Below are 21240 nucleotides of genomic sequence, written 5' to 3'. Positions count from 1 at the left end.
TTGAACTATGCCATTATTGCCATTTCTATATCTTACTATACAGTAAAGATATAAAATGGCTGTAAAATTCACAGATTTCTGAAATATCTAATCAAAGCAGATATGTTACATTTACATAGTAGTTGCTAAAACAGAAGAACATTTTGATAGATTTTCCGGATTTTCTGATAAATTACAAATACATATATTAATTTTTAATTCTATAGTCATGTTTATTTTATAAACACATAATCTGGACCACTTTAAGAGAATTTAAAATCATATTTATTGTTTTGCAAACAATAACTTAGACATTTCTTAATATTTTAAAAACCCCAACACAAAGTAATAAATTTGGCTTCTTTTCCCCACAAAAATGGGAAATACCTTTCAGTAAAGGAAATTTTAAATTATTTTTACACACCAGTTGGTTGTTGGAATTTATAGCTCTTTAACATATGACATCAGCAAAAATAATTAGCATTAACTGATTAATACATAAAAGAAAACAATTTACAATCATATGGTAAGCAGGAAACAAAAACTGATCAGAAAACACCGTTTTATAGTAATTTTCAAACAGATAAATTATTACAGTATAGTTTATCCCCAACATCTCTGAGCCCATTAATAGAGTACTTCTATACATATAAAGATATAATAAAAGGATACAGTATTTATTGCAACAACAAATTAAAGGTTGTTAAAATGTATGTAACTTAAATACCCCCCCAACATTCATATAGTGGCTTCTTATTCCTTAAACATAGAAATTCCACTCTTCGTTGTAGAAAGATAAAGTTCTTTCATCAAAAGGCACATTCTTATCTGCAAGAAAAAGAAAAAAAATACCATAAATGTCCTTTCTGGAACAATTTTAAAAACATTTAAAACTATTCAGAAAGATTTGGAGGGGAAGGATGAATATAATAAAACTACTTAGTCTTAAAAATTATTAAAAAGAACACCAATAACACATGCTTATTTTGTCTAGATAAATTATTTCAGAAATTATCTATTAAACAGAAATTCTAACTTTTTAAAGGAATTTTATATTTAACTACTGTGAGTAAAGACTAGGTTACATTCATAATAAAGTTTACCCTCATATAATATTCATAAATGACTTTAGTTGACTTGAGTATACAATACAGTTGACTGTTGAATGACATGGGTTTGAACTGCATAGTACCACTTATGTGCAGATTTTTTTCAATAAATACATTCTAAAGTTTTTTTGAGATCTGAGACAATTTGAAAAATATTGCAATGAACTACATAGTTTAGTAATATCAAAAAAGGCTGGGCGTGATGGCTCACACCTGTAATCGAGCACTTTGGGAGGCCAAGGCAGGCAGATCACTTGAGGTAAGGAGTTTAAGACCAGCCTGGCCAATATGGTGAAAGCCTGTGTCTACTAAAAATACAAAAATTAGCCAAGCGTGATGGCGCACGCCTGTAATCCCAGCTACTCAGGAGGCTGAGGCAGAAGAATCACTTGAACTCGGGAGGCGGAGGCTGCAGTTAGCAGAGATTGTGCCACCGTATTCCAGCCTGGGCAACAGAGCAAGACTGTCTCAAATAAAGAAAAAGAAGTATTAAAAATTTAAGAAAAAAGTATGCCGCGAATGGATAAAATAAATGTAGATGCTGATCTATTATATCATTTAGGATCATAACATATATACAAATCTACTATAAAATGTTAAAATTTATCAAAACTTATGCACATAAGCACAGACTGTACATGGCGCTATTTGCAGTCAAGAGATACGTAAGTAAATATAAAGATGTAGTATTAAATCATAACTGCAGAAAATTAACTGTAGTACATAGTGTACTACTGTAGTAATTTCACAGTCCCCTCTAGTTATTATTATGGTGAGCTCAAGTGTTGTTGGTATTTACTTAAAATACCATGTGACACTAATCATCTCCACATGGGCAATTCGTATCTCCAGTAAATTGTGTATTGCAGTAAAAGTGGTCTCTCATGATTCTCGCATAGTTTCTACTGCATTTAGTGCAATATCATAAACCTTGAATAACATGATGACACCCATACAAAATGCCACTATTGATGATGGAATTGCTTTTGCTGGAAGCAGAAAAAAGTCATGACATTACAGAAAAAACAAAAGAAGTTGGATTGCTTGATATGTATTGTAGATGGAGATCTGCAGCAGGGGTTGCCTGCCATTTCCAGAATAATGAATCCAGCCTAAGGACCACTGTAAAAAAGGAAAAAAAAATGTGAAACTGTCACTGCAGCTTCATCAGCAAGCACAACATCTTTGCACTTTTTTTGAAATACCTTTTTATCTCATATTGAAAATTAAGCTTTTATGTGGTTGCATGATTGCTATAAGAAATGCAAACCTGCAGACTCTAACATGATTTGAGAAAAAGCAAAATAATTGTATTATAATCTAAAGCAACAGGAAGGTGGAAGATCTAAAGCTGGAAAATTTAATGCCAACAAAAGATGGTTTAATAATTTTAGGAAGAGGTTTGGCTTAAAAAAAATTGTCAAGATAAAAGGAGAAGCAGCTTCTGTTGACCAACAGGCAACAGACCAGAGTCCCCAGAAACCATGGAGAAAATCATTGAGGAGAAAAGACATCTGCCTAAACAGTTTTTAATACAGATGAAAGTGCCCTGTTCCGGAAAAAAATGCCACAAATGACACTTATTAGTACGGAAGAGAAGTGAGCAGTATGATTTAAGACTGAAAGGATAGGCTAACAGTAGTACTGTTTCATGCAAATGCAGTAGAGTTTCTCATTAGGATTGCCCTTACATACAAAGCTGCTAACCACCAAGCCTTGAAGGGAAAACATTAACACCAGCTGCTAGTCTTTTAGTTGTACAACAAGAAGGCCTGGACACTGAAAACTCTTTTTCTAGACTGGTTCCATTGATGCTTTGTCCCTGAAGTCCGGAAGTACATTGCTGGTAGGGGACTGACTTTTAAAGTTCTTTTGATATTGGACAATGCCCTGGGCCACAAAGAACCCCAGGAATTCAACACTGAAGGCGTTGAAGTGGTCTACTGGCCTCCAAATACAATGTTTCTAATTCAGCTTTGACATAAGGGGGCCATAAGGATGCTTAGGCTTATTACACCCAGTAGGCTATGGAAAAGTTTATTCAACACCATAGAGAGATCCTGATAGAGAGAACGTCATGAAAGTCTAGAAGGAATATACCATTGAACAAGCTATCGTTTTATTGAAAAAGACTTGAGAGCCATCAAGTGCAAAACAATAAGTTCTGCTGGAGGAAACTGTTTCAAGATGTTGCACATGACTTCACAGGATTTACAATAGAGCCAATCAAGGAAATCATGAAAGAAATTGTGGATATTGCAAAAAAAAAAAAAAGTGGGTAATAAAAGATGTCAAGATAAGGATCTTGGAGTAATTCAAGAGCTAACTGACATTACAATGGAACAATGAACAGAAAATGACTTGATGGAAATGAGTGCTTCTGAACCAGTGCCACATGGTAAGGAAGAAGATATCGATGAAGCTGTACCAGAAAACAAATTGGCAGTAGTCAATGTGGCAGAAGAATTCCAATTATTCAAGACTGCTTTCAGCTTCTTTTATGACATGGACCTTTCTATTATATGGGCACTAAAACTAAAGCAAACTGTGGAAGAAGAATTGGTGCCAATAGAAACAGTTTTAGAGAAATCAAAAGGCAAAAATCTCAGATGTATTTCTGTAAAGTTACACCAAGTGTGCCTGCCTCCCCTTCTACCTCCTTCACCTCTTCTGCCTCTACCACCCCTGAGACAGTAAGATCAGCCTCTCATCTTCCTCCTCCTCCTCCTCTTCAGCCTACTCAATGTGAAGACAAGGATGAAGACCTTTATGGGATCTACTTTCACTTAATGAACAGTAAATATATTTTCTCTTCCTTATGATTTTCTTAATAACATTTTCTTTTCTTTAACATACTTTGTTGTAAGAATAGAGTACATAATACATATAACATACAAAATACATGTTAATTGACTGTTCATGATATTGGTAAGTCTTCCGGTTAACAGCAGGTTATTAGTAGTTAAGTTTTTGGGGAGTCCAAATATTACACATGGATTTTCGACTGTGTAGTTGGTGCCCCTAGCCCCCATGTTATTCAAGAGCCAACAACAGTTATTCATTTCTATGGCTTCTATAAATACAGTTATTTGTTCCTATTTCTAACCTTCAGAAATGAGGATTACTAAAGCTGCAAGCTACCAAGTATAATCTATAAAACAATCAATGCTTTGGAAATTTATAATACAGTAACAAAAATTATCCATACTAAAGACAAGATTTCCAATAAACACTATTGCCAAGAGAACTAGTGGCAAGTTTGCCCATTTACTCTCTTATTTCCTAACTAGTTTATTGTAATATAAAACTATATTTTGACATACAAATTTGTATAGATTTTAATTCTAATTATACAACTTACTTTACTACTACATAATTTAAATCCTGGCTTCCAAAAAATTTCTGCTAGTAAGAGCCATCGTAATGAAAAGCATTTGATCAAACCAAATTAAAAAAAAAACAAAATGTGCATATTTTACAAACTTAATAAATCTTCCTTTATAATCATCAATAACATTTAGAACTTCATTGGAAAAACATCTGAAAATGAATAATGCTCTTTTTCATCTTACCTGAATCTCTAGTCAGCAGTCTGTAACAGCTCTCTAAACGATTAGTATAAGATAATGAGGTTCTAATATATTTTTACTTTGAAAGTAAATTTAATCTTTTAAAAAATATACTGAGGGTTATTAAAAAAAAATGTAATACTTAGAATTCTTTTGTACAGCCCTTGTCCTTTTAATGCTTGAAACCCATGATAATACTGATAATGAATTTGTAGACTATGAAAAAAAGTCAACCTGTAAAATCAAAATAGCAGTTTCATAAACTAGGAGAAGAACACAAAATGACTAGAACCTAATCCAAATTCTATCACTAAATAGCCTTTTGAACTTGACTATATATGAGACCCTATGGAATATCTACAAGATTTTTTTTCAAATAGAAAAGTACCTACCACATAAACAGTCTCTTAAGGTATGGTTTCAGAAAGGCGTTTTTAGACTTGTAATTAACCTCAAAACATATGCAAATAAGCATAACTGTCTATTATGATCTATCAATCATATTACATTGTGCCCAACATTTCCTTGAACTTGTTTATATTTATAAGACTGTATGACCAGCTCTCTCATTTAGAGTATTTCATTCCTTGAGTGGGAATTTCCTCAGAATTCCATTCTGGATGTTTTCATGCTGTTCAGGGGCTACTGTAGGAACCACCACTCCTCACTCCCTCCCTGGCATGACTCAACCACGACCAAACGTAATATTGAAGAAGACATTCTTATTTATATGCCCAATTGGAAATATTTTTAACTCATCAAGAATTAAACCAATTCTCTTCCAGCCTTAAGCGAGGTCTTGAATTCTAGACCTCAAGTGATCCGCTCACCTTGGCCTCCCAAAGTGTTGGGAACACAGGCATGAGCCACCATGCTGGGCCTTCATAGGCTCTTATTTGATTAACTTATATCTTTAAAAAAATAACTTTAACTCAACTGCCACCTACTCAGTGAAATCCATGTTGCTATCCCTCAGTTGCTCTTTCTCAGGAATCCCACAGCAGTTTGAAAAAAGTGGAGAATCAATACGGTATGAGAAAAGTAGCTAAGGATCCCTACTCTCTGGAGAGGTGATATAGAAGTTGTAGAAGGTAGACTGGTTGACTTAAAAAAAATGCCACAGGCCTTGCGCAGTGGCTAACGCCTGTAATCCCAGCACTTTGAGAGGCCCAGGTGAGTGGATTACCTGAGGTCAGGAGTTCGAGACCAGCCTGGCCAACATGGTGAAACCCCGCTTCTACTAAAAATACAAAAAATTAGCCTGGCGTGGTGGCAGGCGCCTGTAATCCCAGCTACTCGTCGAGGCTGAAGCAGGAGAATCGCTTGAACCTGGGAGGTGGAGGTTGCAGTGAGCTGAGATCGCGCCATTGTAGTCCAGCCTGGGCAACAAGAGCCAAAATCTATCTCAAAACAAACAAACAAACAACAAAAACAAACAAACAAACTCTGCAAGAGAACCAGGAGTACACCATATAATCTTAGTGGGTCTGTTAACAGGAAGCTCTTTTGGCAAGAATGGTAGGGATAGAGGCTGTGCTCCAAAACCAAGCAGGACAAGCTATCCCTCACCTGTGGCCAGCAAAGATAGAAGACTGCAAGTGTGATGGTTAATACTGAGTGTCAACTTGATTGGACTGAAGGATACAAAGTATTGATCCTGGGTATGTCTGTAAGGGTGCTACCAAAGGAGATTAACATTTGAGTCAGTGGACTCAGAACGGCAGATCCACCCTTAATCTGGAGTGGCACAATGTAATCAGCGCCAGCATGGCTAGAATATAAGTGGCAGAAAAATGTGAAAGGAGAGACTGGCCTAGCCTCCTAGCCTACATCTTTCTCCTGTGCTGGATGCTTCCTGTCGTCGAATATCGGACTTCAAGTTCTTCAGTTTTGGGACTCGGACTGGCTTTCCTTGCTCCTCAGCCTGCACATGGCTTATTGTGGGATCTTGTGATCGTGTGAGTTAATACTAAATAAATTCCTGTACATATATATTCCAGTAGTTTTGTCCCTCTAGAGAACCCTAATACAGCAAGTATGACCTTTCCTATGAATGGTACTATATTTCAGAGTTTATAAGACACACATTTTTCACATTTTAACATCTCTGAACTTCAGATGCATCTTTCAATTGATGGCATCTTACAGTAGCTGTCAGACAGGGGCAGTTTTTACATAGTTGCCATTGGCTGTATGTGTGGATCAAAGCTCTTTGCATTGTTGTCACTTTGAGTGAATTACATGCATTGTTGGTATTATACGGATGAATTTAATGAGGTTTAACATACCTTCAAAAAGTTTATTTCATGAATCACCACTGAAGCAAATTATTTTGTGTGTAGAAATACATAAAAGAGAATAGTAAACTATAATTAATATCAGTGAAGCAAATATTTAGCACTAAACGATGACATGAATCCCATACATGCTTGCCAAAAACAAATATCTCTTAAGATGGAAAGATACCCCGGATAAATGAAAACTCTGCTAGTTTCTGTTTTGAGAAACTATTATACACCAAGCAATACAACTGCAAACATAAATTGCCAAATTCTTCAGAAGGAAAGCACAATGAAAAAGTACTGAGAGGCTAGTGTGCACAATTCTCGTATAATTTAAAAATATCATGGCCGGGCACAGTGGCTCACGCCTGTAATCCCAGCACTTTGGGGGACTGAGGTGGGTAGATTACCTGAGGTCAGGAATTCAGGACCAGCCTGGTCAACACTGTGAAACCCCATCTCTACTAAAAAATACAAAAATTAGCTGGGTGTGGCGGCGGGCATCTGTAATCCCAGCTACATGAGAGGCTGAGACAGGAGAATTGCTTGAACCTGGAAGCCAGAGGTTGCAGTGAGACGAGATCGTGCCATTGCACTCCAGCCTGGGTGACAACAGCGAAACTCTGTCTCAATTAAAAAAAAAAAAAATTGCTACATAATTTCACAATTTAACTGACAGCTATTTCTTTTCTTTCTTAATGATCTGCTTAAAATTAATAGTGTCTTAGATTAATTGAAGTGTGTCTCCACAGAACTTGGATCAATTTGAAGTGAAGAGAGAGGAGAAAAAAAGGGTAGAATCTTTATCAGGATGATATTTACATCCTGAATTGACAAAATTTAAGCTGAAAACAACTGAACTAACTGGAATTTTCAGTTTTCTACCATTATAATATAAAATAAAGAAAAACTAAGAATGTTATATTCTTGCTCAATCACATTATATGGCAGTGACATGGATTACCAGTACAGATAAATCTATTTCAAATTTATAGTCTCACATGAAAACAAACATAAGTAACCACAACATTTAATGCCCTGATGGCTTTCAACATATTTGAAATAGGTATGCAACACATGGGCTATGCATGCTGCTAAGCTTCATAAGTACAAATATTGAAATAGGTATGCAACACATTGGGCTATGCATGCTGCTAAGCTTAACAGGTAAAAATATTTTAAAAATTACATTCATTCTTTTAATCACCAAATGTGTTGAGTTTTTATTAACTGTGAGGAATATCGCTTGGTACTGAATGGGATGATGGTGATCAAAAAATAGAGAAAAAATATTAAAAAAAGAAAAACAATATCCTTCTTTATTAGTGCAAAACTACAAATAAAGCTTGGAAATAATTCAGGAGGACAAAAAACCTTGGCCTAGAAGGGAAGCCTGAATTCTAGTGTCATCCTGATCAATTATTTGCTGGATGTTCTTAAGTTTTTTGGATTTTTGTTGTTGTTTTGGATAAAATAAATAGCTTTCAATTAAGACTAAGGATTGTCTTTTTAGGGTAGTCTACAAGATTAAAACAGGCAATTACAGAGACCAAAAACTGGGAAAGATTTTAGAAGTGCAGTCCAAATATATTATTTGGCAGGCAAATTGCTAAGGAGGAGGAATCAAGATTCAAGAGATTGGTCTAAGGGCATTCAGTCAATTACAGAAGCTCAAGAAGCACTTCAGTCTATATGATTATGTCCTGTTGCTCCTTATTTTATCATAATACTTCTCAGTTCGGAGGGTTTAGTCATTGAAATCTGAAGATTAGATCCTATGTAAAATGCTCAGTTTTCTATCATTTACAGAATTTCCACAGTACTAAAAAAAAAAAAAAAAAGCTACTCTGGTTATAGCAATGGATTCCTATTTCTTCTACAAACAAACAGACTATAAAATAATAAATAAGCAAGACATTCTATTAGTATGTGCTATGTTGTATCCTACACAGTTATTGTCTTGGATACCTCTTCTTTCTCTAAGAAACTGCTATTCATAAATAATAATGCCTTAGAATCCATGCCTTCATTCAGTGACTCCAATCCCAAATATTTCTTTTTCATCAGTAGCCAAATTTAATCTTCAGAAAAATTTTGAAAAATATTATATAAAAGTTCTTTTTTGCTACCTGTTTAATGACAAACACAGCAAAGTTCCCTTTTAGAGAAAAAATTAAGTAGGAACTATCTTACTACCAACATACCAGTGAACAAACTAAATAGAAATTTCTAAAGTAAATATTAGTACTTTAATACAATCTTATATTCTATTTACTTTGACTAAGGTTAATGTTTATTCTGATACTATGTTATATCCAACAATTAAGACAGTGTTTTAGAAATTAGAACTACAGTATTTTCAAATTGATAACTGTTTAAATAAGATATTCTTAACGAGGGTTTCTCACTAAACACTTATATTGAATCTGCAATCTGATTCTGATATACTGATGTTAATAACGAGGAAATATTTTATGGCCAAGTATCGCATTGAGCACAAAATGTAATCAACACATACAATACAATAGTATATTTAATGAAGCATAACAACAGTAGCCAAAAAGCAAATTTAGGGCTTTTTAAATTACACATTTGGCAGAAATTCCTAAACTAGCCTGAAATGACAGAAATATTAGCTTTTAGAAACTGTTACCAAGATTGTCAAAATGTCCTCTAGTTTATATCATTATAAAATTATTATTTAAAATGATTATAAAATAATTTTAAAACTTATTTTTAATTATTATGGATACATAATAGTTTTACATATTTATAAGGTACATGTGATATCTTGATACAAGCAAACAATGTGTAATAATCAAATCAGGGTAATTTAAAAATAATTTTACTAAATCAAAGAAAATAGCAAGAAGGTATTGTTTCCATTTGTTGATTCACGCTGTAAAGCATTCTTTTAAACTTGTGTTTCTTGAGACTGCTTATGAGAATTTGTCTCCATTTTGCTTTGAGAAAAGCGATAGTAATTTTTAGTCAGCATATGTAGCCTCTGACTCCTCATCAGTTTTTCTTTCTGGAAAAGCTGAAAATTCTACCAACAGTCCAAGAACTGAGATTTGTTTTTCAGTTTTATAATTCCTTTGTGCAAAATGATTTAGCAACTAAACAAAAAAATTGCCTCTAACTAACAAAATTAGGATAACAATAGCACATTCAAGAAAAGTTATATTAAGCAGCACAAATTATTTTTTTTCCAGAAACCTACAATTTTTCCCCATTTGACTGTATTGAACTTCAATGGTTAACATACAAGACACAGTTGGTGGAACGGTGGTTAGCTACTCAATACCCATTCCACCTCAACTGATAAGTCTGAGCTAATCATGGTACTTCCATTTTCCTCCCCAGGTCTTAGTTCATGAATGATCTCATAATCTAATCCTGGACAATGATGTGAAAAAAATAAAAATAAGAAACAACTGTGTTGGAGGACTTTAGGGAAACATTTCTCATTCTTAAGAAAGAGACATAAAAGAGTGTGGCCCTAACTTCCAGTTAAAGTTACCATCTGGTTGTAATCATAGGAACTGCTAGTATGATCCTCTTATCAACCTAAGAATAAAACCACACAGAACAATGAGCAGAACCAAGGGAATCACAGAGGAGAGGAGCAAGACCCTTGAGGTACTGTGCCTGGTGAGGCCCCTATCTGTGACATTCTGTTACATGAAAAAAAACACTTCCTTTAGGAAATTTATATTAAACCATATATTGGCATTTTCATATGGCTCAATTTAATATAAAGAAACAGAGAAAATAATCACTGTACATCTAAATGACCAATAACAATCATTGTTAATAGTTTGATGTATTTAAGGCCACATTAAAAAACACCACTCTCAGAAAGAGCTGACTACAAAAAGCTAGTTTTGTAAAATTGTAAGCAAGGAAATTCATTTGCCTCTCTGGAAATGACTTGCTTCCTGTTATTCTGTGGATAGAATTTGGAAAATGAAGAGGGACTAATTTTAAAAACAGTTAAACAAGAAGACAGCACCAGTAAGGGATGATCTCACAAGAATTATTATAAGTTATACTGCAGACTGTTCATATCCTTTGCCCACTTTTTGATGGCGTTGTTTGGTTTTTTTCTTGTAAATTTGTTTGAGTTCTTTGTAGATTCTGGATATTAGCCCTTTGTCAGATGAGTAGATTGCAAAAATCTTCTCCCATTCTGTAGGTTGCCTGTTCACTCTGATGGTAGTTTCTTTTGCCGTGCAGAAGCTCTTTAGTTTAACTAGACCCCATTTGTCAATTTTGGCTTTTGTTGCCATTGCCTTTGGTGTTTTCGACATGAAGTCCTTGCCCATTCCTATGTCCTGAATGGTATTGCCTAGGTTTTCTTCTAGGGTTTTTATGGTTTTAGGGACATGGATGAAGCTAGAAACCATCATTCTCAGCAAACTATAGCAAGGACAAAAAACCAAACACCGCATGTTCTCACTCATAGGTGGGAACTGAACAATGAGAACACTTGGACACAGGAAGGGGAACATCACACACTGGGGCCTGTTATGCGGTAGGGGGAGAGAGGAGGGATAGCATTAGGAGATATACCTAATGTAAATGATGAGTTAATGGGTGCAGCACACCAACATGGCACATGTATACATATGTAACAAACCTGCACGTTGTGCACATGTACCCTAGAACTCAAAGTACAATAAAAAAAATATAAAAGTTATACTGTAGACTAATTATATTCTGTACTGCAATTGAAAAGGCAGACAAATCATTCTACTTATATGCTTTATTTTGGGAGTCTGTATTTGAAAAATTAACAGTAATACAAGTGGTAGTATAGAAGACAGAAGGAACAGAATTTAGAATTATCCTCTTTAGGTATAAATCAAAGAAATATTAAATAAATGGAATGAGATTGATTGCAGGATATTGCAGACGAAGTCATTTGAACTAAACCTCAGTTTTCCTATCTTTCAAATGAGAACAATAGGAACTACTCTGCAAGAAATGTTTTTAATGATTTCATAGTGAATTTGGATCCTAGCATAGTCTCTGATACATCCTGCACTAAGGGTGTGTTTTATTAACAAGCAGCTGTCACAATCACTCCTATTGTAGTTCTGTTACTTCACTCTGTCCAGGCCAGAAATAAAAATTCCCTTTTATGAAAAACTGCACCATTTACTTAGATATTCTTTTCTGCTCTGGCTTTTAGTTATTTGAATATTATCCCTGCCCCCTCCTCCCTGGTAGAATATAGGTTCTTTGCTAATTTTTATTCAGTAAGAGTCAAATTTGGGTGAAGAATTATAACAAGAGAGAAGTAAACAGGAATAGAAGTAAAGCCAAAAGCTTTATTGCTAAACAAGTTAAGATAGCTGAAATAGGACTTAGTAATTTCAAATAAAATATTTACTCCAAGAATGATAGCTGGACCAAGTCATCAGTTTAAAAATAACATTTTAAGTTTGAGGCCCGGTGTGGTGGCTCACATCTGTAATCCCAGCACTTTGGGAGGTCGAGGCAGGTGGATCACCTGAGCCCAGTAGTTTGAGACCAGCCTAGCCAACATGGTAAAACCCTGTCTCTACTAAAAATACAAAAATTAGCCAGGCTTGCTGGTGCACATCTGTAATCCCAGCTACTGGGAAGGCTGAGGCATGAGAATCGCTTGAACCTGGGAGACAGAGGTTGCAGTGAGCCGAGATCGCGCCACTGTACTCCAGCCTGTGCGACAGAGCAAGATTCCATCTCAAAAAAAAAAAAATAAATAAATAAATTATAAGTTTGGAAATCTGTGGAACTGCATGTTTCTTTGTCCTTTAGAATCCAATTCAGTGGTACACTGTGCTCACATATAGAGTTCATTAATCAAATAAAAATAATGATTGGTTTATACATGACTGTCTTAACCATGTAGTTAGGATGTTTTCAGAGAGTTTAAAACAGGTTCAAGTGCTGTTTTATTAGGAAATGTCACATTCTATTAAGAAAAAAAAAACCTTTACTTGAATCAACTTTACTACATTTAATTAGACAGATTAATATAACTTCTTTAAGCAGGAATACTACTGAACTGATCTATTAAATCATATTGATAATATTTTAAAGTACTTCTATGAAACTTTGAACAGTTCTAAAAAAAATTAATCAGGAATATCAGAGTCAGCAAGGGAATCATCTTTTCAGTTCAATGGTAAAACCCAAACTGCAACAGTTATATGTTTCCTGATATTCTTTGCTGGCAGACTTGAATTTGCCTTGGTTAACAAAATATGTAGCTAATATAATCAGTACAGTGACATATAACACATGTAACTATAGCCATCAGAGACTGCTGCAAAAATGGTTGTAAAACCTACTCTATCCATTGCAGGGTATTTGTAGCAATCTTGGCAATGGAAAGTAGATTTACTGATCACAATAACAACAGTAAAAGATGCCACATTTCTCAACCTTTCTATTACTTTATAATAAAGTAACAGTAAAGTAATAGTATGTGTGTGTATATATATATACATACACACACACACACACACACACACACTTAAAGTATATACTTTATATATTGAAGTACATATATATTTGTATATTTACTGGAATATACAAATATAAATTTAAATAAATATTTCTATATATTTATATATTTATTGGAATATATATGTATATATTTAAGTATTTAAATAATCACAAGGAAAAGCAGTTATGTGAAAATTATGCACATAATTCACCACTTAATTGTTTTCTAAAGTCCAGTATTTTATGGACAAATTTCTTGATAAAGCAATTTACAATTACATGAGAAGTAACAGAAAATCTGAATAGCTCTATGTATATTAAATAACTCTTCCCATCCGATAAAAAAGTGCATTCACTTAACAGTTTCACTCATTTGTTCTATCAAATACTTAAGGAAGAAATAATGGCAGTGTTACACAGATTTTTTAAACACATAGATGCAAAGGGATCACTTCCCAACACATTTTATGAGAAACGCAAACCCTAATATCAAAACATGATAAAGATACTATAAAAGACACACACACACACACACATATATATATACACACACATATATATGTATATGTACATATAAACTCTATAAACTACAGACAAAAATACTTTAAGAAAACATTAGTGAATTGAACCCAACGATATATAAAAGGATACCATGACAAAGGAGGATTTGTCTCAGGACTATTATGCTGGTTTAACATTCAAGAATCAATTAATGAAATTCATCATGTTTATTTACAAAAAGGAAAAAAACAATCACTTTCAGTACATGCAGAAGAAGTATATGATAAAATTCAACACTATTCATGATAAAAACTCTTAGCAATCTAGAAATAACAAGAAATTTACTTATGCTAACAAGCAATATCTACAAAAAAACTGACAGCTAACCTACTTAATACTGGGTCAAGCCTTAACTGATATTTACTTCCTATAGTGCTACAGCAATAAAAATAATTTGATATATAATATGCATATAATCCGGGATATCCAACTATTTTAAAATCCACCTATTAGCAGTCTTAATTCCCTCTGCAATCTTTGGTCATCTTTGTCATGTAACTGAACAGATTTATAGGATCTAAGAGATTAAGACGTAGGCATTATATAGCTGTTCTGGGAAATCCCTGGTCAAGTTCCTCTTTCAATGACTAAAAAGATCTTATATCTCCACATAAGTATAGACTTTTTCTTCCAATTTACTTGGGGGAAAATGGTATTAACCATGAGTATCATTTGTTACTGAAGTGAGCCACAATAAGATCAGTGTGCAGCTTTCACACAAGAAAAGTTTAAAATGTTTAATGAATTGATAGCATAATGCATGATTAATCTCTAAAATCAACATTAAAAAATCAGATCGAGTTCTGCCCATTGAATTAAAAAGTCAGATAGGGTCCTTCTTCAAATAAAGTAATGGTATTCGGAATGTATATCTCATTATAGAAAAAAATGTCTAAGCCACAGAAGGTAATAGGAATAAACACACCTCTTCTCACACCTCTTTAAAAATGCTGTTATGTGGTAGAAATGTGGCCACCTTCCCCAAATTACAGTCACCTGACCTCTGTGTTTTAGACTCTGAAAAAAATAGCACAGATGTCTAGAATCAGTGTGAGTGTAATTTAAATGATGTTTGATATTGTTTCAAGAAGAGAATAAAAGGAGAATAGAAAAACTGTATGACTTTTCTTTGCTTCTTTGTGCCCTGAAATAGCCATCCTTATTGCTCATTTTAAAAGAGAAAAGTAAATCTGGCTTAGAGAAGAGCATTATTCCTGATTTAGTCAAAACCCAAAAACTGTGAATCCCAATTCTATATCTAAGACTCCTTCATTCTGCATTGTGGATAGATATATAGATCTATATATCTAGATATATAGATATCTCCATATATATGTATGCGTATATATGATTGTTAAATGCCTGAGGCTGAGCATTTTGTCTATTTTTGTGCACTATTGTATACATCCCCAGAGCTTAGTAGAGTGCCTGGGGCACATGGTAGTTAATCAGTGCTTTTAATGAAAGAATGAATCTATCCAATTTGCTCTGCCCAGTGGGATATCATCTTATAGGCACCTTCAACTCCTCATCATTAAAACTGATTTCACATTATCTGACCCACAATTCTGCTCCCAGAAATTTACCCTGAAAATCCACCTCCAACGATACAAAAACACATTTGCACAAAGTTATTTCTTGCAGTACTATTTATAATTACAAAACAACTAAAAACTACCTAAATGTCAAACCATAGGTGATTGAATAAACCATGGTTATTATGATATAGCCACTATTGAATAATATGCAGCTATAAATATATATATATATAATAGCCTCTATAGAGTAATATGTAACTCTATGTCATACATGTTCATATACATATGACATAGTAAACGGCACGACTTATAGCTACATATTACTCTATTGTGATTATAATACACACATATATGGCATGACTTATAGAAAATATCAAATACAACAAAAAAGTATAATAGAGCATATATAGCATATTACGTCTTATGTAAGAAATGAGGTAAACATAAGAAATACATGTTTCTGTCAACTTTTACCAAAAAAACTATAGGGAAGATAAACCAGGAAATAATGAAGTTGTTGATCTTCAAAGGATGAGGTGGGAAGAATGGAGTAGAGAGTGGAAAGTATACAAGAGAGACTAGAACTTTTGTGTGTGTCTGTATATATTTGTGTGTGTTTAAGTTTCATGTATAGTATTAACTTTTGGAAGCATGTTAGTGTTTTCCTTATAAAATAAAATAAAAATAGGAAAGGAAGAAGAAACCTAAAACAGAAAGCAAACTAAAATAAATTAAATTATATTTCAAATGACTACTATGAGCACACTGAAGAGGAGTGTGGGAAAGAACTAAGCCAAATTGTTTATGAACACAGTATCTGACTATATATCCTCAGTACTGGACATGATAGGACAGTGAGGAGAAAACTGCAAACTTTCATACATTTTTTTTAGAAAGTTTTTTTTAAGCAAAGCAATTCTTTAATAGGCAAAGAAACTCAGAAACTAATTCAGTTTTATTATAAGACTGAACCAATTAGTAAAAGTATTGAAGCCAGAGATCTCATGACAGTGGAAAAACACAATTATGGAAAGGAAGCAGGCAAAAAAGAACCCAGTAGAGATAAACTGGAATGGGAAGTGTGAAGTGATAATATTTAAAGTACACATATATGTGTGTATATGCAAGCACATGGACACAGGTGTATTTATGTATATAATACATAAATACATACATTTAATGGAACTGTGTGCTGAAAGGCCGAGAAACAAAGTCAACCCAGTTGCAAAGAGTTTACCTAGTGCCCATTCAAAGAAACCAGGGCTCTATGGAGAAATGCCTGATTTCAAGGCTGAATCCAAAAGAGTCTAGAACATCTGATGAGGCTGAAAAGTAAGGAGGTACTTAAAAAACATGGGACCGAGTTACAAGGACAGAAACCATTTTGAAGAAGGTTCCACTGACCACATCTGGGACCACATGTGCACTAAAATAAGTACAGCAATGAATTATGAACCTTTGAAAAAGAGAAAATCATCGTTACATATTGATGATAGACAAGGAAGAAGGGAAGGTTTTTACTTATAGGAGAATGTCAATGCTGACTGGTAAAGAGAAAAGAAATAATGAAGTTTGAAAATAATTATGTTCTAACTTTCATAATGAAGATTAGATCAGGCAAGAATTGTGATGAACAGATGTTAAACATAGGGAGAAATTTAGATGAGAAATATGATATTTTCGTGATGGCAAAATGTTTCCTTATTAGTTACAGAGGGGAAAAATCATTAACACAGTGGAGAAATTGAGGAAAACCTTAAACAGGTGCATAAAAATTATCACTGCTAATGAAGTACAAGTGGACATCTGTGTTTCCAGATATGATACCTTTAGGAGAGAGCATTAACTAAGTAGTATTTCAACTAAGAATGAAGAACCTGAATCTAATTATGAGGAAACATCAGAATATCAGATAAATACAAAATGAGAGGGATGAATTCTTCTGTATACATATTATAAGAGAAAAAAAGAACAATCAAGAGAATAAGATAAAATGCTAATAACTAGTAAATCTGGAAAACAAGTAAAGAATATTTTGTATTGTTTTTATTCTTGTAAACTTTCTGTAAGTTTAAAATTATTTCCAGACAAAAATAATTTTTAAAAAAGTAATGCATGAATATATGCTCCTCGAAGAAAAAAATCAGATAGATATAGAAGGAAAACTGAAGATGAAAAATAAACTATTAACCTCTCTAACTCATCTTTTCCCCACTGGCAGCCAAACTTCACAAAGTCAGATTTTTTTGTTTTGTTTTGTTCTGCTCTCTAATGTATCTCAAACACATAGACCAGTGCTTGGCAAGTAGATAGCTGCTACATCATTCATTTGTTGGATAAATTAATGAATAGGTAAATAGTAATGTGCTGTTCCTGTCACTTTATTTAGATATATATTAAAGAAGTTTTGCCTTATTCATTAAGTAAATTGGGTCAGATTACTAAATAACTCAAGATGATTTCATTCTTATCCCTGAAACATGCTTTACCATTATTATAACCAATTCTTGCTCTTTCACTCTCGAAACAGGACCTACATCTTGGTTAAGATGGTAATTAAGGAAGGTAATTAATACCTTCCAAAGCTGCTTAAATAATTCACTCCTCTCTGCCTTTCCTGCTGTAACTGTAATGCATGTCATCCCATGCATTTGCACCATCTAACTACTTTTCTTCTTTGTCACCTTACTCTTTATCTTGGTCTCCTTCAACCCATGCAGTCAGGGTAATCTTCAAAACATAACTTTGTAATCAAAGTTTCCCTTGTCTTAAAATTTTCAAAATGACTTTTTATGGCCTATAGAATTGATGATTAGCATAGATTACAACTGTTTCATGAACTTTTTATTTCTCCATCTTTATTGAGGTATAATTGGCAAATAAAAATTGAATATGCTTAAGGTGTTTACCTTGATGTTATCATGTGCATATACTACGTGAAACAATCACTGCAATCATTTTAATTAACATATCCATCACCTCCTGAGATTACCATATTTTTGTGTGTATCAAGAACACTTAACATCTACCCTCCTAGCAAACTTAAAAGTATACAATACTGTATTGTATTGCTAACTATATTCACATTGCTGTACAACATATTCATCTTGCATAGCTTATTCATCTTGCATAAATGAACTTACTCATTTTGCATAACTAAAATTTTGGATCTCTTGACTAACATCTTCCTATTTTCCCTTCTCTGCAGCCCCTGGCAACCCCTATTCTATTCACTACTATAAGCTTGACTATTTAGATTCCATATATAAGTGAGATAATGCAATATCTGTCTTTCTATGTTTGGATTGTTTCAAATAACATAAATTCCTCCATGTTCATCCATGTTGTTGCAAATGTCCAGATTTTCTTCTTTTTTTTTTAAGGCTGAATAATATTCAATAGTATATTATACATGTAATTATATATATTATATATACATATATATATATATATATATATCATACTTTTCAAATTCATTTATCTGTTGATATGTTTTGGCTGTGCCCCCACCTAAATCTCATCTTGAATTGTAGCTCCCTTGATCCTCATGTATCATGGGAGGAACCTGGTGGGAGGTAATTGAAACACGGGGGCAAGTTTTTCCCATGCTGTTCTCATGATATTGAATAAGTCTCATGAAATCTGATGGTTTTATAAAGGGTGGTTCCCCTACACATGCTCTCTTGCCTGCCGTCATGTAAGATGTGCCTTTGCTCCTCCTTTGCCTACTGCCATGATTGTGAGGCCTCCCTAGCCATGCAGAACTGTGAGTCTATTAAACCTCTTTTTCTTTATAAATTACCCAGTCTCTGATATTTCCTCCAAGCAGTATGAAAACGGACTAATACATCTGTCAATGCACATTTAGGTTATTTCCACAGCTTGGTTAATATGAATAATGCTGCAGTGAACATGGGAGTGCAGATCTCTCTATGCAATAATGGTTTCCTTTGGATATATATCCAGCAGCAAAACTGCTAAATCATAAGGTAATTATATTTTTAATTTATTGAGGAATTTCTGTACTGCTTTCCATAACAGCTGTGCCAACTTACGTTCCCACCAACAGAGTACAGGGGTCATGTGCCCATTTTAAAATCAGATTATGTGAGATTTTTGGCTATTAACTTTCATGCATTCCTTATAAATTTTGGATATTAACTCATATATATATATGCATATACATATATAGTTTATAAATATTTTGTCCCATTATTAAAGTTCCTTTTCACTCTGATGATTATCTACTTGGCTGTGCAGAAGCATTTTAGTTTGATGCAACCCCATTTGTCTATATGGATAGCACTGTCAAATGCTTTTTCTGTGTTTACTGAAATGATCTTGTGGCTTTTTTTCTTTCAACCTATTAATGTGTTCTATTGCATTGATTTGCATGTGTTGAAAGATATTTGCATTCCAGGGACAAATCCCACTTAATCACGGTGTATCATCATTTTAATACACTGCTGAATTTGGGTACCTAGCATTTTATTGAGGATTTTTGTATCTATGTTCATCAGGAGTATTGGCCTGCAGTTTGCTTTCCTTCGTCTGGCTTTGGTATCAGGATAACACTAGCCTCATAAAATGAATTTTAAAGTGCTTCTTCTTCTATTTGTCAGAGTAATTTGAGAAGGACGAGTATTAATTCTTCTTTAAATGTCTGGTATAATTTACCCATGAAGCCATATGGTCTTGGACATTTCTTTGTTGGAAAGTTTTGACTACTGATTCAATTTCCTTATTTGTTACTAGTCTGTTTGGACTTTGAATTTCTTCTTGATTCAAGTTTCATAGATTGTATGTTTCTAGGAATTTATCCATTTTTCTAGGTTATCAAATTTGTTGGCATATAATTGTTCATAATAGTCTCATGTCTTCTTTAATTTCTGAGGTACCCATTGTAATTTCTTCTCTTTTATTTCTGATTTTATTTATTTGAGACTTTTCTTTTTTGCTTAGTCTAGCTAAAGGTTTATTGATTTTACCTTTTCTATAAACAAAATCTTAATTTTATTGATTTTTCTCATTGTCTTTTTCAACTCTATTTAACGTATTTCTATTATAATCTTAATTATTTCCCTCGTTCTGCTAATTTTAGGCTTAGGCTTAAGTGTTTTTCTTTTGCCACTTTCTTAAAGGGTAAAGCTAGGTTGTTTATTTGAAGTCTTTCTTCTTTCATAACCTAGGCATTTATTGCTATAAACTTCTCTCCTAGCAATGCTTTTGCTACATCCCATAAGTTTTGTTATGCCATTTTTTTTTTTGGTCTCAAAATAGCTTTTAAAATTCCCTTTGATTTCCTATTTGACCCAATAATTGCTCAAGAGTGTGTTGTTCAGTGTATTCGTCCATTCTTTCATTGCTATAAAGACATGCCTGAGACTGGGTAATTTATAAAGAAAAGAGGTTTAATTGGCTCATGGTTCTGCAGACTATACAAGCATAGTGCTGACATTTGCTTGGCTTCTGAGCATGTATCAGGGAGCTTTTACTCATGGTGCAAGGTGAAATGGGATCAGGTACTTCAAATGGCAAATACAGGAGCAAGGAGGAGCAGGTGCTACACACTTAAAACAACCAGATTTCACAAGAACTCACTATCATAAGGACAGCACCAAGCCATGAGGGATCAGTCCCCATGACCCAAACATCTCTGACCAAGCTTCAATTCCAGCATGGAGGGTTACAATTGACATGA

At 33.8% G+C, this 21240-nt stretch overlaps 1 protein-coding gene across 1 annotated transcript in view; it reads right to left on the bottom strand.

The window, feature by feature from the left end:
- Positions 1-246: 246 nt before the first annotated feature.
- Positions 247-21240, bottom strand: part of FAM174A (family with sequence similarity 174 member A) — a 49440-nt gene continuing 28446 nt past the window's right edge. Inside the window, exon 3 of the mRNA XM_054488513.2 lies at positions 247-807. Coding sequence (XP_054344488.1) covers positions 804-807 — 4 coding nt within the window. The 3' untranslated portion in view covers positions 247-803. The remainder of the gene's footprint in view (positions 808-21240) is intronic.

Source organism: Pongo pygmaeus, chromosome 4, assembly GCF_028885625.2.
Source record: "Pongo pygmaeus isolate AG05252 chromosome 4, NHGRI_mPonPyg2-v2.0_pri, whole genome shotgun sequence".
Lineage (NCBI taxonomy): Eukaryota > Metazoa > Chordata > Mammalia > Primates > Hominidae > Pongo > Pongo pygmaeus.
The sequence above is the reverse complement of the archived record's forward strand: the minus strand, read 5'-3'. Positions and strand labels throughout refer to the sequence as shown.